Source organism: Dryobates pubescens, chromosome 23 (genome assembly GCF_014839835.1).
Source record: "Dryobates pubescens isolate bDryPub1 chromosome 23, bDryPub1.pri, whole genome shotgun sequence".
Classification (NCBI taxonomy): domain Eukaryota; kingdom Metazoa; phylum Chordata; class Aves; order Piciformes; family Picidae; genus Dryobates; species Dryobates pubescens.
Window position 1 is genome coordinate 13,585,011 of NC_071634.1, and position 16,018 is coordinate 13,601,028.

The 16,018-nt window shown below is 46.5% G+C and overlaps 1 protein-coding gene across 1 annotated transcript in view; it reads right to left on the bottom strand.

The window, feature by feature from the left end:
* Positions 1–2,683: 2,683 nt before the first annotated feature.
* Positions 2,684–16,018, bottom strand: part of DNAAF9 (dynein axonemal assembly factor 9) — a 74,182-nt gene continuing 60,847 nt past the window's right edge. The window contains exons 30-37 of the mRNA XM_054172425.1: positions 12,229–12,364; positions 11,806–11,892; positions 10,606–10,712; positions 9,830–9,904; positions 9,048–9,250; positions 6,727–6,792; positions 5,823–5,916; positions 2,684–4,451 (exon numbers count right to left, since the gene is read on the bottom strand). Coding sequence (XP_054028400.1) covers positions 4,339–4,451; positions 5,823–5,916; positions 6,727–6,792; positions 9,048–9,250; positions 9,830–9,904; positions 10,606–10,712; positions 11,806–11,892; positions 12,229–12,364 — 881 coding nt within the window. The 3' untranslated portion in view covers positions 2,684–4,338. The remainder of the gene's footprint in view (positions 4,452–5,822; positions 5,917–6,726; positions 6,793–9,047; positions 9,251–9,829; positions 9,905–10,605; positions 10,713–11,805; positions 11,893–12,228; positions 12,365–16,018) is intronic.

Sequence of the window (16,018 nt, forward strand, 5' to 3'; positions counted from 1 at the left end):
GAGTTGCAAAGGTTCCCCTCCTAAGCTTATCACATTTTTGTTCGTCTCCCTATAACTTCAGTAACTTCTGATCACACTCACCCCAGGTCAGGAAGTTTAAAAAAAAACAAACAAAACAACAACAAAAAAAAAGCCACCACCACAAAGCTGCTAACATGGAGGTCAGCAAAGCCTGGAAACCCCTTGAGGACTCGCAGCACTTCTGCAGGACACCAAAACGCCTGGAGACAAAGTGACTGCCACCAATTTGCAGGCGCAGAGCAACACTGGAATGGCACGGGGTTTTTTGTTCCTTTGTTTTTTTTTCCCCCCCCAAACATTTATGGTTCTTTTTTTTTCCCCCTCCCCTCCCTCTCTTCAGTTTTACAGTAGCTAAAAAAAACCCCCCAACGTTCCAAAACTAGAGCTTTAGAAGCATCTCAATCCTCGAGAGCGAGGAAACCCAATTCCCCTGCAGGTTTGATACAGTACAAACATCTCCGAGCAGATTTACAATAGCTAGGCTCTGCTCCCTAAAATCCTTAGGAGTAACTCCAAAAGAATCAGCAACTGCTCAGCAGCCAGCAGGCATTTGACCCATTTCAGTCCTCAAAGAGTTTTCTTTTCACGAGTGGAACCGTTTGTGCTAATAATACTCTTCACTAGGTTAAGTTTAAGTCCTTTCACCAAAACCGTTCGTTTTTAATCCCACCAACAAACCAAAAAAAACCAGCAAGAGGGTGCAAGCAATGCAACCCCTGACAGCCATTTATTTGATGCTTGGGGAATAAATGGCTGTCATCTGCAAGGCACTACTAATGTTCAAAGGATACCACTGTCACAGCTTTCACTATTTCAGAATGTTTGGGTTGGGTTTGTTTTGTGGTTTGTTTTGTTTTCTCTCCTCGCTTTAAAGTCACAGTTCAAAACAAACTACCCAACCCCTTAGCAATTGAGGTAATCAATTGAATTCAATACCAAAAATATAGGAATTGAAACAGTACCAGTATGGTGAAAGGGCTTCAGAACACACAGCATGCAGTACAGTACAGAAGCACACTAGGCCTTTGTTCTGAGCTCTCCTGCTTCCGTTTCGAAGCTCGATTTGGGCAGCAGCTCCCCAGCTGGAAATGTTCATTTCCTTTCTCCTCCGTGGGGGCATCTCCCCTGGCATTACAACCGGCCACAGGAGATTTAGCCCCACCAGCACTGCTGCACAAACTGGGAGCTCTTCAAAAGAGTTCAGCAGAGCCAGGCAAGCTGCAGCATCTTCATCTGTCGGTCGGTCCCAGCGCACTTCAACCTTCCCCGACACCGACTGGCGGGCGGAGGCGCCGCCGTCCCGACCGCTGCTGCTCCCTGCTCCCTCACATCCTCCTGCCACTACTCTAGAAATATGGCTTTGCAGATTAGATAACTTGTCCTGGACGAGGAGCAGGCTGGGTTTACACTAAGTCCATTGGCAAAGCACTAGAATTTGTCAAGATTGGTTTTGGTTTGCTTTGTTTTTTCTTTTCTAATGCCCCTTTTTTATTGCCGCGTTACGACCAGGATCTCGTACTCCACTCATCCTGGTCTGACCAATAGTTTCATGCTGCCAACTGTACTCAGTCTGTAAACACCTGCCAGCCCCTCAAATCCACTGCTAGCTACGTTTACTCTACCAGGCACTACAAGATTAAGACTAAAGTATAGCCATGCATAGATAAACTCACGAGCTTATGGTGATGCTCTATACCTGCTTACCCCCAAAAGCCTAGAGACACGAACTAACTGCTGGCTTTTACTGAGCTTCCACAGGATACAAGTAGGTTATAAAGTCTCGTGGTGTGCAAGAACAACAGAAAAATATCTCTTAGATTCAGACAGATTTGTAAATCTAGTAGGGAAGCTAAGAACAAAACCTTATCAACACCTACATCCCACCCTGCAGCACCTGGATCTGCGCCCCTGAGCCCTGGCACCACCCCAGCGCAGGCACCCAGCCAGCTAGTAGCAACGTGTACTGAGAATTTAGCTAAAAGGTGTTTCAGTTTTTGACAGGCTTCTTGACATTTCAGCCATTTCACATTCCAAAGGTAAAAAAAGGTTATCTCAGAAGCAACAGACAAAACAGTCTCCGGCCTCAGGTTAGAGGGCAGGAGGCAAAGCTCCTTCTCCTGCCACGGCAAAGAGGCTGCGGGGGCTCGGCGTAAGGATTTTCAGTGTGCTGTAAGAAACGATTCCTTCCATTTCTTACTGCATTGCATACAACTGACCAAAAAAGCAGAGGTGCAGCTGTACTTTAGTCTTTAGACTGAGCTGTTCCTAAGGCAAAGGAGTGTGGAAGTGAAAAAAACCCAATTCCTCCTGGACTGTTTTCACTTGACTAAAATCCTGCCCCCCTACGGCATGCCGCAATAAGCCACTCATTCACATAAGCTTCAATAATTACCTTTAAATAATTCCTAGGCTAATTTCTAATCCTTCAGTCAGTGGGCTATGAAGTCTCACTTTAAAATTGCACTAAATTAAGTTAAAAGACAAGTTGCCAGAAGTCACAGTACGGGGTCATTTAGTAGCTACACCGGTTTTAGGAACTAGGAAAGCTGCAAGTGCTTCAAACCCGGTGCAGCAGCTGAATGAAGTGTTACGGTGAGCAAGTTCCTCTGGCTGCCTGCCAAACAAGTTCTCTCCTGTTCCCAGCCTACCTCTTCATAATGGTTGTTTTTTTTTTTTACCTTTGGAAAGAAGCAATTTTCATGAAAAGGAATTCTTTAGCTACAGAATTTCCCTCTTCTCTTGCTTTACTTAGCTCTTACTACCGAAGTAAGAATCCTCCAGAGAGGATCTTCTAAGCAACACTAAATTGCAGATGACTGCCCTTCGTGCCGTAGATTTTCTAGGGCACCAGTAACAACACTGGGATGAGAGTGAGACATCTCCACTTACCTCACCTCACCCTGAAATGCTCTAAACACCTTTTCTTTAGGAAAGTCAGAATTGGAACTGCAGACTCAAACTGTGCAAAGGCTGTGAGAAGTGCGGTCCCCTGGGACAATGCAGCTGCCCAGGTGTTCCCCCGTCTCTTGCTTCGGGAACACCCTGCCAGCAGTGGGATTCCATACTCTGAGTCATTAATTGTTCCCCTGCTTCTTGCTTTGGGAACATCCTAACAGCTGTGGGGTTAGGTACTCCTCTGAGTTATTTCACTGCTCCCCAGTTCCTCGCTTTGGGAGCGCCCTAACAGCTGTGGGATTAGGTACTCCTCTGAGCCCTTGAAGCGTTCCCCCATTTCTCGCTTTGGGAACACTCTCACAGCAGTGGGATCAGCTACTCTTCTGAGTTCACTGTTCCCCCATTTCTTGCTTTGGGAACACCCCAACAGCTGTGGGATTAGGTAGCCTTCCTTGGTTTTGAATTGTTCCCCCATTTCTCGCTTTGGGAACATTCCAAGAGCAGTGGCATAAAGTACTCAGAGTTCCTTTATGGTTCCCCCATTTCTCGCTTTGGGAACACTCTCACAGCAGTAGGATCAAGTACTCTTCTGAGCTAACTGCTCCCCAATTCCTTGCTTTGGGAACACTCTCACAGCAGTAGGATCAAGTACTCTTCTGAGCTAACTGCTCCCCAATTCCTTGCTTTGGGAACACTCCACAGCAGTAGGATCAGGTACTCTTGTGAGTTGTTTTATTGTTCCCCCATCTCTCGCTTTGGGAACACCCTCACAAGCTGCAGGATCAGGTACTCTTCTGAATGCTATTTCCCCCCCTCTTTCTCCCTCTGGGAATACCCTCACAGCAGTGGGGCTCTGCACTCTTCTGAATTATGTAATGGTTCCCCCATCTCTCGCTTTGGGAACGCTCTCACAGCTGTGGGATTTGGGTACTCAGATTCTGAGCTGTTGAAGTGTTCCCCCATTTCTCGCTTTGGGAACACCCCCTAATCCCACACACTCTGAACTAAGGACCCCACTGCTCATCAAAGCTTCTGTGCAACAACTTTCAAGGGACACCCAGAGACGGAAGTGTTTGATATCTGCACGACAGACCAATTCCATATTACATTCTGACCTACTAAGAAGTACAATTTTGCTTCTTTTCTTCTTCTTCTTCTTTTAAATAAGTTTCCACTACTAGCCAGAGATTCCAGGTGATGCTTTTTACAGTCTGGAATTAAGGTGAAGTGGAAGCAAACCTGACAGAACAAACAGCTAAGCAGTTACCATGTTAAAATGCCAACCTTACAGGAATGATCTCTTAGTTTGAGAAGGAGTGCTGAAAACTGACAGTTCACTTAGTTCTCTAGTTAACCAGCAAGGACAACAGCATTTTTGGTTACTGACAACAGGTGGTTCAGAAATATAGAGAATGCATGTGCTTATGTCTTCTGCTCAAAGAGATCATGATACTCCTGCTCTTCTAGCTCTCTGTTGTACTTCTCTATCTCCCTGTTGGCCTCCTCCAAGTAATCGTTCATGAATTGGTCCATTACTGATTTCAGCAAGCTAAGGATAAATGTTTGTGCAAAGAGCATTCATTAGAAAAGAACAAGCAGGTGGGAAGGGTGAGGGACAGTTGAGGGACACGTATGGAAAGCAGAAATTCCATCTATGGCGTTCCAGGACAGCTGCAGTCAAACCTAACCACAACTGCTCTGTAGTACTGGGGAACAAAGGAGGAGTTGCACAGTGAACATTTCCCAGTCCAGAAGCAGGATGTAAGAAGAACAAAACTACAGCAGGTTTGCAGATGTCCACAGCTGTTTTGGTCAAGTCTAAAATTAGTCCACCCCAAGGTGAAGTCATCCAGAAGTGGTTAAGCAGTGCCTGAATCTTTTACTGGCAAACACCAGGCTGGAGGGGGAATAAATGTCTATTAATTACTGAAGGCCAAGTTTGCTGCTCAGCTCTTTTCAGCCAGCACAGCTGTAGAAGGTGCAACCACTCTGACAGAGAAGCCTGACAAACAGCTGGCAGAGACACAAACCCCTAATAGACACCAGGGGCCAGGGCTTGCCAGAGACCTGCTAAAGATCAGCTCAGCACCCCATGGCCATCAGAGAGCACCTCAGGGTCCAGGCCCTTACCCTACTTTTCTTGTGGACTTGCCCCAGGAAATAAAATGCCCACAGTGCACACTGGGCTGGGGTATAAAGGGAGCCCCACTGGAGAGCCACTGTGAGCTGCTTTCCTCAGTAGCCTTCCAGTCCTGAATGCTGCCCTTAGACTGGGACATCATCTAAGGGTACCTGCATGGACAGAGCACTTTGAGTGTACTTTGCTTCTGGAGACAGCCAACTTCTGGCAACAACCCCAGAGGTCCCTACTTCAGCTGCAGTTCATGTTCTCTAAGGCTCAGATTACTGCAGGCCCAGTAAGGCTTTTCTCACACCACGGGAGTAACCTTTTCAGCATCAGCTTTGCTGCAAAATACGTGGCAGAAAAAAAGGAGGACATTGTGGTAAGAGCTAAAGCAACCCTGATTGTTTTCACTCCAGCGTGTGCAGGCACACAAAATCACATTCATTTGCAACTTTTACCAGCCCTGACCAGGCATCAAGCAATACTGCAGCACTATTTGGTTTGAGACAGATTTCTTGGACAAGCTATGGGTCATAAATTATTCTCCATGTGAGCTCATGTCGAGGTTTTGGGTTTGTTTTGTTGATTCTGTTCTCTGAGAAAGTGCCTCAACAGTCAGCTTCCAATGGCAAGCAGCCATGCCCAGGTTTAAGGAACTAAGCTTTTCACTTCATACTGCCACCTGCAAACCACGTTTGGCCCCTCACTGTACCATCTGCTGAGGTGATTTGCAGGGCCTGTGGCCTACCTTGGCTGAACCCCTCCCCATCTGAAAGGATACATGGGTGGTAATCCATTTTGTCACCAAAGAAATTGACAAACTGGGTCCCGTTGTAGAAGTAACCAGCTGGAAGGGGATCCAAGTGGCGCTTCACCTGCGTGCAGAAGAAACACACCAACAAACCATACAGTCACCATCTACAGCCCCAAAGTGCTCAGACACAGCCCTAACAGAATGGCTTGGCTTAGAAGGGACCTTCAAAGGTCATCCAGTCCAAGCCCCCTGAAGTCAGCAGGGACACCTGCAGCTAGAGCAGGCTGCTCGCAGCAACAACCTGACCTAGTATGGTTCCAGGGATTGGGTGTCTACCACTTCTCTAGGTAACCTGGCTCAGTGTCTCACCATCCTTAGCATAACAAAATAGTGAAAACACTTTGTGGAAAAACAGATGAAAGAATTTTTCTTCTGGAAATGAACACCCAGCAAGGGAGGTAAGGCTCCTGGCTACACAGGAGCACTCTGAAAAGACAGCATAAGAAATGACATCCATGTGGCCTAGGGGAGTTAGGTAGAACAACACTGATGATAGCCATGCCAGACTCTTAGCAACCCAGAGACAGCCCTTACAACCCAAAGGGACTTGGTTTGGGCAGGATCAGGCATTTGGGCTTTTAATTTGCAACTAAGAGCCTACAGAGCACAGGGAGAAACAATGAGGAAGGAGTGTTTAGAGCAACCAAAGGCGTTATGCTTGTCCAGTGGCTCCTCACAGCTAACTGTGAGATCACACCAAGGTTTAGATCCCAAAAATCCTCCCTGGAAAGCCTCAGCTGTGCTTTAAGGATATCAAAAGATGGTTGAGTGCCATAATCACCTAGTGCTCAGCACGCCTGGTATGGCAGGTAGATGGATAGTTAAGGAAAGCAGGAGAAGGAAGGGCTGGTTATGAATTGCTCCTACTTACATGAATGTTTTTTATTTCCTGAAGGGTTAGCATTCCTCTGGTCTTCAGGGCTTTCCTCTGAGGTTTCTGCATGAAGAATTAGACCCCAGTTATAGATCTACTGAGTGATACAGCAATACTATGGTTTAGTTATTTAAAGCAAACAATCAACAAAAAGCACAAACAAAAAAACCCTGCTAACAAACAACAAAGACACAAACAAACCCCCCCACCACCATCCCCCCCCAAACATGAACTCAAACCACAAAACAGAGCCACTGTTTCCTGAAAACATGGATAATAGCAGTGAAATCTATGATCACATTAGCATGTTCATGCCCAGCATAGAAGTGCTCCTTTTACAAGCATGGATTCAAACCTCTCTCATTTCTAGACAGCATCACTCAATTACACTAGGGCCCTCAAACTATGCTCTGGAAACAGAAGTAGAAATGAAGTGATCTGACATATAAACCTCAGCAGAAATGATTCTAAGAGTATTTCAAACCACTCAATTTCAATAAATTAATGCAAGAACATCCAAAACAAACAAGCAAGCAAACCCAACCCAACCAACCCCCAAGCCTGGCACAGGTACAGGTTTTAGTCTAAAAAATCCATGGTAATTAATTTCTTTCATGCACCATGCAGGAGCTCTCAGAAGTGACACCCTGAACTAGCTACTGGAACTGTACAAACACTTCAGTCTTGAACTGCTCAAAGAGGAAACACTTCAAACTTGGTGGCATTTCAGTTCTAAGTGTTCCTGACATTCAAATGGTGTTGCACAGAGTGCTTTCTTACATGGCAAACCTTTTGTCTCCATACATCAGCTATGTGACATCTACAGAGCATGAGAGACCTTCACAGAAAATGAATACTTCCCTGCAGGAACACCACCTGCTAGAACAGAGGTGAGAACCTGAGGAGCCTTAGGAGCAGCTCCAACAACAGTCTGCAGGGAAGGTTTTTCCCTTCCTACACAACTTCTTAGAGCTACTATGAAAATCCAAAGCTATAAGGAAGTAACCAGGAGGATTTCTAACTAACAAGTGTTCCAAAATGTGAGGACTAGAGCAAAAGCCTTATGAGGAGTGGCTGAAGGAACTGCAGTTGTCCACCTTGGAGAAAAGGAAGATGAGGCAATATTATCTTGCTCTCCACTACCACCCGAGAGAAGTTTGAAGGCAGGTGGAGATCAGCTTCTTCTCACAAGGAACAAGTGATAGGACAAGAGGAAATGGCCCTAAGTTGTACCAGTCGTGGTTTAGGTTGGACATGAGGAACAATTTCATCCCTGAAAGGATTATCAAGCCCTGGCCCAGGCTGCCCAAGGGCAGTGGTGGAGTCCCCATACCCGGAGGGGTTTCAAAGCTGTGTAGATGTGATGCTGAGGGCCACGGTCTAGTGGTGACCTGGCAGTGCTGGGTTAATGGTTGGACTTGATGATCTTAAAAGTCTTTCCAACCAAAACAATTCTGTGATTCTAATATGGGCATCCAAAAGGGCACAGCTGGAACTGTAGGCTCAGGTTCCAACTAGAGTGCTAAAATAAACAGCCTGTATGCTTGAACAGTTTCCATTCAGGCATATTTCTGAATCAAGCCTCAAGACTCACTTCCTAGGAGCTTGATGTGCAGGCTGGCAAAAGCAATACCTGCAAGTCCCATGATTTGCAGCAGGGAACCATCCTGCCCTGCAGCCCTGGTCAGGTGGTACCTGTTAGCAAGTTAACAAGCTAGCAAGACACTGCAACTGCACCCTGTGGCTCAAGCCTTCTCCTAGCGTGCGCCACGCCTGGCCCCTTCTCCAGCTGTTAAGGCACAGGTACACTAGCCATGCAGAAAGACAGCAAGGCTTTCCTAGCCACACACTTGACAAATGAAGCAAGACAACATGACAAAACTATCTGCCCCATTCCAGTGAATTGCTTCCAGGGAGGTTTAATTTAGCCAAGCAAAACATGTCTGCAGCTTTCTGACGTTCAGGTACTTCGAGAAGATTTATTTCACACCACACTTCAGCTTTTGGCAATCATGTCCCAGCTAAACAATCTTGTGTTTATTCTGGACATGGTCCATTCACTCAAGCACTCAAGAGCAAGTCAGCCCATGAATAAGCTGCAGCAGGTAATAAAACAATACACAAATTACCATGCACATTTGCACACTCCTAGCCCCTGTCTGAAATGCACTGACAGCCTGAAATGCTAATACCTGGGCAGAAGCAAGAGGAGATCAAATACTGAAAGAAATGTTTCATTGAGACACTCCAGTTCCTCCTTTTGTTGTTAAGAAAAGCCAAGTGGATCCCACCAAGCAGAAGTAAACATGCCCACAAACCTGTTTTGCAGTTTCTCTGAGCCAATCTTTGATATCCTCTTCCTTAAGAGAGCAGCCAATGAACACAAGGAAAAACTCCTGCTGGCTGCTGCAATCTCTGTTATCACTTCTCGAATCAGGGGGAGTTGGCCCCTCCTGAACAGGCACAAGGCTGAGAGAATTAGATGATGTGTTGTGACAGACTTCAATCACTTTATCAGAATCTATCAAGGAGGAGACAGAAGAAAGAAATGTCTGAATAACTGCTGAACTAATTTAGCATCCACACACAGGTGGAGACAGAAGAAAGGAAGTTAAAAAGTTTTCACATATGCAGGGCCAGCACAAGACAAACACATAACTACTGAAGGAGGTTGGAGCAAGGTGGGTTGGTCTCTTCTCCCAAAACCCAGGAGATAGGACAAGAGTGCTGGGGAGATTTAAGTTGGGCATTAGGAAAAATTTCTTCCCCACGAGGGTTGTCAAGGCCTGGCACAGGCTGCCCAGGGCAGTGGTGATGCCCCCAGCTCTAGAGAGATTGAAAAGTCGTGGAGATGCTGTGCTGAGGGCCATGGTTTAGTGGGGGATTTGGCAGTGCCAGGCTAACAGCTGCCCTGGATGATCTCAAAGGTCTCTTCCAACCAAAAGGACTCTGTGTTCAAGAGGGGATCGGATGTGGCACTTGGTGCCATGGTCTAGTCATGAGGTCTGTGGTGACAGGTTGGACTTGATGATCTTTGAGGTCTCTTCCAACCTTAGTGATAGTGTGATACTGTGACTGAGAAGTAGCAATGTGCCCTTACCTGAGAACTTCACTTTGCCCATGATGTGATAGATGTTTCCAGAAAAAGGACTTGGCTTGAGCAATGACTTAATTGCTGTGTGAAACAGAAGACAAACAGATTCTCTCACTTAGTTTTCTTCTCTCAGGCATAGCTTCTGGTCAAACCTACACTACAGGTCTCTAATCCACATCCTAGTGCTTAGGGGAAACCGCTGCAGTGTGCCCGGGAGCCCCACTACGGAACATTTCTAGATGTTCTCATTTCTCTGCTATGAGGTAGGTGGGAAACAACATGTGTTTGGCAGAAGGAAGGCTTACAGTGTGTGTGGAAAGTGTAATGGTGCTCCTTAACACTGTTTTGCTAGGGAAAGAAGGAAAGGCATGATTACAGATCTACTCTAGCAGCTCGGCGCAGAGCTGAGCTTATTTTCTAGTAACGACAAAGGTTTACTTGGCATAGAAAAGAAGTAAATAGAAGCTCATGGTCACTTAGAAACTGCATTTCAACACTGCTGAATAAAATTAAACATCAAATTAAAAGCAAACATATGAAGCTAAGTGTTTCAGTTTCTAGAAACCAAACAAAAATTAGATTTCCATCTGAACAAAACCATGGGTCAGGCACTGAAGAAGATAATTGAATGTACTTTAAAGAAGCAAAGCTGGGTTTTTCAATTAGAAGTTTACTCCAGCAGTAATTAAATAACTGTGCTATGTCAGTGCCTGCCTTCCCCCCCCTGCTCCTCAGTATTTCAAGCTTGGATTTCCATCAAGGCAGCCAAAGGCCACTTGTACCTTTACACTTGGTGACGAATCGTGTTTTTTCCAGCGGACGGTTAAACCAGACACAGATCTGAACCATGGGAGGGAAGACAGAGCCAGCTCCATATTTGCCTTCATACCTTAAGACAAAAACACACACACAGCCCTTCAGCTCACAGAAGCCACAACTGCTTGTGCTGTGCATCTAACAAACTGCTTAGAAGGAACATCTGTTGAGTCACCACAATGAAGTCTTGCTCACAGGAAGAACACTACTACGGCACCCACGAACTTGTGATACTAACACGGTTAGGTTCTCCAGAGCACTCAGCACTCCTTTTGAGTCTCCTCCTGCTGCCATTTCTTTTTCTTACATACTCTCATCAAACAGATTAGCAGTTGCCCAAAGGTTTGCAATACTTTTGTTTCCTGCTTCCTCTCTCTGCCTTGTGTCCTGCAATCCACAAGCAGCTCTGACATCCCAAGCTCTGTGCCAGCTGACTTTAGGAGCCTTACTTGCACTCAATATAGAGCAAGAATTAAGAATAAAAAGCTACACATCCATACAGGACTGGCAGGGTATGGTATATCAGTGGTACTTCCAGCACAATAAACCTGAGAGGAGAACAGGCAGCCAGGAGTTCCAACAGCTTTGCATTTTCTGCCCAGTAGGTGCAGCACAGATAACAACAAGAAGATGTGTAAAGAACCCTGAATCGTGCAGATGACCTTTGGAGGCCCCTTCCAACCCAAACCATGCTATGATCACTCAGTGTGAACTGCAAAACATGGTACCATGCATCGCTGTGCCCTCTGCCTCTGCCAAGACTGTCAATAAGGTTGGAGGCTTCCATGAGTAATTGTTCTGCTAACAGCTAGGCTGACATAGCAAGTTCATTCCAGTAAGGCTGAAGAGCTGTCACAATATTACTCCAGTCATTATTGACCTCACTCAGTCCAATCCTTCCCAGCTTATTCCCAGAGGGTTTCTTTTCTATTCTTCTGTAAAGCAGCAGTAATCCTGCCATGATTTAAATGGTGCCCAGAAAGGATCCTTCTCCCTGTGAAAGGACACCAATCCTGCTCTGCTAACAGCACTCATCGGCTGCCTCTGAGAAATGATTTACAAAGCTGCTGCCTGCTCCCAATGAGTAGTAGTGAAGAAAATATAAATGAAGTTAGCAGGACTTTTTAATCTCCACGTTAATTAGATGAAATAGCCCAGATACTTGCCAGCCAGGGTACAGTAAATAGCGAGCTCTCATCATCTGAGGGCTGGAAAAGCTGCTTTCCGAGAGGATTAATTCGATATCCTCATTCCTGTAAAGGAGATCAAGAGGAAGATCTTTAGTTTTACAAGTGCAATCAAAGGGCCTACTGTCTGTCTGCTATTTACACACAGCAGAAGGTGGCACAGTAAAAGTGTTTTTCCCTTGCTGTGGCAGTAACAGCTCCATAAATCACACCCTGCTAACAATGCCACACATTTCCTAATCCCTCCATTTCCACGACCAGAAATGCAAAGGGAAGATGCCTTCTGCAGGAAGAAGCCATGAAAAGCCTGCATCTCGTGTTGTGGAAGTTACCAGAGTAAAACAAAAGGATGAAAGTTTAAGTGCAGGTGTCCTAGAAAGGCTGGGCAGTGCTGGGTGCTACCTGGTCACAACTCCATTCTCTGCCAAGACGAAGGAGACAGAAGGGTTTGCCGCTCGGATGAGGCTCTGCAGTTGCACCAGCAGTGGATGTCTCTGCTCGGTGGCATGGCTTGTGAACACCACGTTGCTCACCAGGCCTGTGGCAGGAATCACAGAATCACAGCATGTTAGAGCTTGGAAGGGACCTCCAGAGATCATCCAGTTCAACATTCCCCACCAAAGTAGCATCACCAAGGGCAGGCTGAACAGAAACACATACAGGTGGGTTTTGAAAGCCTCCACAGGAGACTCCACAACCCCTCTAGGCAGCCTGCTCCAGGCCTCCAGCACCCTCACACTAAAGAAGTTTTTCCTTACGTTCACATGGAACCTCCTGGGTTCCAGTTTGCATCCACTGCTCCTTGTCCTGTCACTAGGCACCACTGACAATAATGTGGCCCCAACCTGTTTGCCCCCCATCCTTTAGCTCTTGCTGGCTCGTGATGAACTTGCTGTCCACCAGCACTCCCAGGTCCTTCTCTGCAGAGCTGCTTTTCAGCAATCAGCCCTCACCTGCACCAGTGCAGGGGTTTGTTCCTCCCGGGGTGCAGGACCCTACTCTTGCAGTCATTTAACCTCATTAGTTCCCTCTCCACTCATCTCTCCAGCCTGTCCACCTCTCACTGTAGGGCAGCACAGCCTTAGGGTGTCTGGTGTGTCTTGCCAGGTGTAAGTCAAGTTTCCTGTCAGGTAAGAACCAACTGCTGCTACTGCAGATGCCTCTGAGGGCCAGCAGGAAGAGCACACCAGCGATCGCAGCCATCACGCTGTGGGCACTGGAAGGGATCTCATTAAACAGCAAATGTGAGATGACATCTCACATTTATCTGACTCATTCCAGTGTTACAGGGTCTCTGCTGGCCAATTCCATCAAGAAGGTGTTACATCAGAAAGAATTTCAGCCCAGTTCCTCAATGAGATTGCTGTGCCAGGCCTTTGGGACTCCCTAGGAGGTCAGCATTGTCTGGACAGGAAGAATGCTCTTTTTTTGCTCAAGTTCAGACACTTTCCTGTACCTACAAGCTGAGTGTAAGACAGAAGAACAACTCTTGAATATCAAGAGATATTGCAGATGCATTTCTCCTGCCCTCAGCTCATCACTGTTTAAAGCAGAACAGGTAACAAAGCTCACATCCACAATCTGCTGCCTACAGTTACTCCTCATCAGTCATTGGAGTCCACCAAGCCTTGTGGAGCCTTCTTTACACAGGAATTTCTATGCCAAATGCTTCTGGGCTACTCCCATTAAACCACACACTCCCAGTTACTGTCCTTGCATCAGGGGCCAGCTGGGACCTCAGTAACAGCCCAAGCAAACTTCTGTCATTAATGTGGCTATAGTTTTTAATCTTCCAAGGAGCTTCCACTGCAATTCCAGAACATCTTAAGTTTTCTTTAGCACACCACTGCTCTTGAGAGAGATAGGGCAGGGGAGAGGGGAAGAACAGCAAGCATGCTGAGAAGATCAGATCACACGTGAGCTTGAAATTGCTATGCAGAGCACGCAGCTCAGATGAGAAGTATGAATAAGCTAATCAACAAGCAGCACCTTGTGAAGTGTATTATGTACAGTGGGGATTTTGCTTAATATCCCCAACTTGATCTTAATTTCAAAGTCAAGTTTAATTACAAACATGGTTGTGCTTGCTGGGAGGCTGGCAGAGAACAATAAGAAGGGCTGTAGAACAGAAATGCTACATCACAGTTCGAAGCACTGCGCCAGGCCGAGAACAGGTAATCGTCAAGGACTAAGCCAGCAAAGCTTACAGCCAAGGGAAAGATTCAAGGAATATAAATAGCCAGCAAATAAGAAGCCCCTGCACCCTGCCTCATGCTCATCACCCAGCCTGCTCCTCTGTCAATCTCCACTTCATTTGTGCTTGTCTCAGGGGAACAGCTTTCGGGCATTCGCTGTCAGCCTTGCTTGTAAACTCCCACGCAACCTTGGGAGTAACAGGAACCTGCTCAGAGCCTGGGGAACCTGCAAGCTTCAGCTCTGCCCACACCTGTGCACAAATCTTGCAGCCCACAAAAACTGGCCTTGGATTAGCAGGGACTGGAGCAGGTTGCCCAGGGAGGTGGTGGGGCCACTGTCCCTGGAGCTGTTCGAGAAGTGTGCGGACATGGCTGGCTGGGACATGGTTTAGTGGCCACGGTGGTGTCAGGCTGAAGGTTGGACTCGATGATCTTACAGGTCTTTTGCAACCCAAACAGTTCTCTGTGGTTCTGTGAAAAGTCTGTGACACTAAACTGACCAACAGGTAGTGTAATCCCAGAAGAAAAATAGCTTCCTGAGAAGTGAAAGGTGCCTGCAAAGCTTCAGTAACGAAGAATTCTGAGCTCCTCTCTCTGAATTGTCACTGCCATCTCTGCTTCTACTGCATTTTGAAGACCACCCAGTTTTGTTTAATTCCTTCTTTATGCATTCATCTAAAGAAAAAAATGACAATCTTTGCAGCCTGGGGAATAGCATGTTCAATAGAAGCAGGAGAGGCACAGGAGGGATCGATTAAAAATCCATATGCTCCACAGAAATAATGGATCCTCTTCGCTCCCACACGTACAATGGGCACATTTAACAATGGTGATGTCTTCATCAGCACAGCAACTTCAGAACACAGAATCCCAGCATTGTAAGGGTTGGAAAGGACCTCTGGGGATCATTCAGTCCACCCCCCGGCTACAGCGGCATCACCCACAGCAGCTTGCCCAGGATCACAATGGCCAGGTGGGTTTGGAATCTCTTGAGAGAAAGAGACTCCAAGTCCTCTCTGGGCAGCCTGCTCCAGGACTCCAGCACCCTCACAGCAAAAATTTTCTCCTTATACACAGGACAGGAGATGCCAATCACTGCAGAGAAAGCCACACAACAGAAGTGACCTGGCAAGCAGCAGGAAGAGGCTAACCCCACATTTGTAGGATACTTTTGTAGTGAAGGTAACCTTCCAAAGTCTAATTAACTCCTCCTTGCCTATACCCACACTTGTCTTTGTTTCCTCAGTTTAGAGCACCACCAGTTTTCTTCTAGTAAGAATAAACTGCTGCTTTATATAGAAGAACACAGATACTTCCCCCTTGTTCACAACCTCCTGTAAGCTGACTGCAGAGGTCTGTCCTCACATAAACACATACCACATCCATCGCTCTTAATATTGCTATGCCACTGTTACAAACAACTGCAGAGGTGCTACAGCCATATTTGCTCCTGCTCTTGGAAGTTAGAGCCAATATGATGGCATGTCAGGAAGGATGGCACCCCACTTACACCAACAGCTGCTCTAAACTCCAAGCCTGACAAAGGGGGACTCAGGGTCAGGGTATCAAACACAATAAACAGGTAAGCAGCAGTTCTGCGAGGGAATTTCTTTGTCTTCTGCAATGTTAAATGAACCCTGCAATGATCCTCCACACTGCATTAAGAGGAGGATGTGACAAACAACATGGGCAGCTCATTTGTCCCTGCTAAAGCAGAATTAAGGAGAGCTCCATTTCCTTGTGCTTGCCCAGAAGAGGCATTTTGCCTGTTTTGCTCCTAGATTAACAACACAGCACAAGTTACAACAGCTGAAGGTAAGCTGTTTAACTCATGGTCTTTGGAAACCATCCTCCATATTCTCACATCTTCTCCAGGTACCCATGGTGTTCAACAATGTGGGCAGAGACTGTCTGCTGAGCAGAGCTGGCTCTTAGCTTGAAGGGTTTACTACCATCCTCTGAGCACCTACATTTACAGAGCACTTGCCTGGCCATAT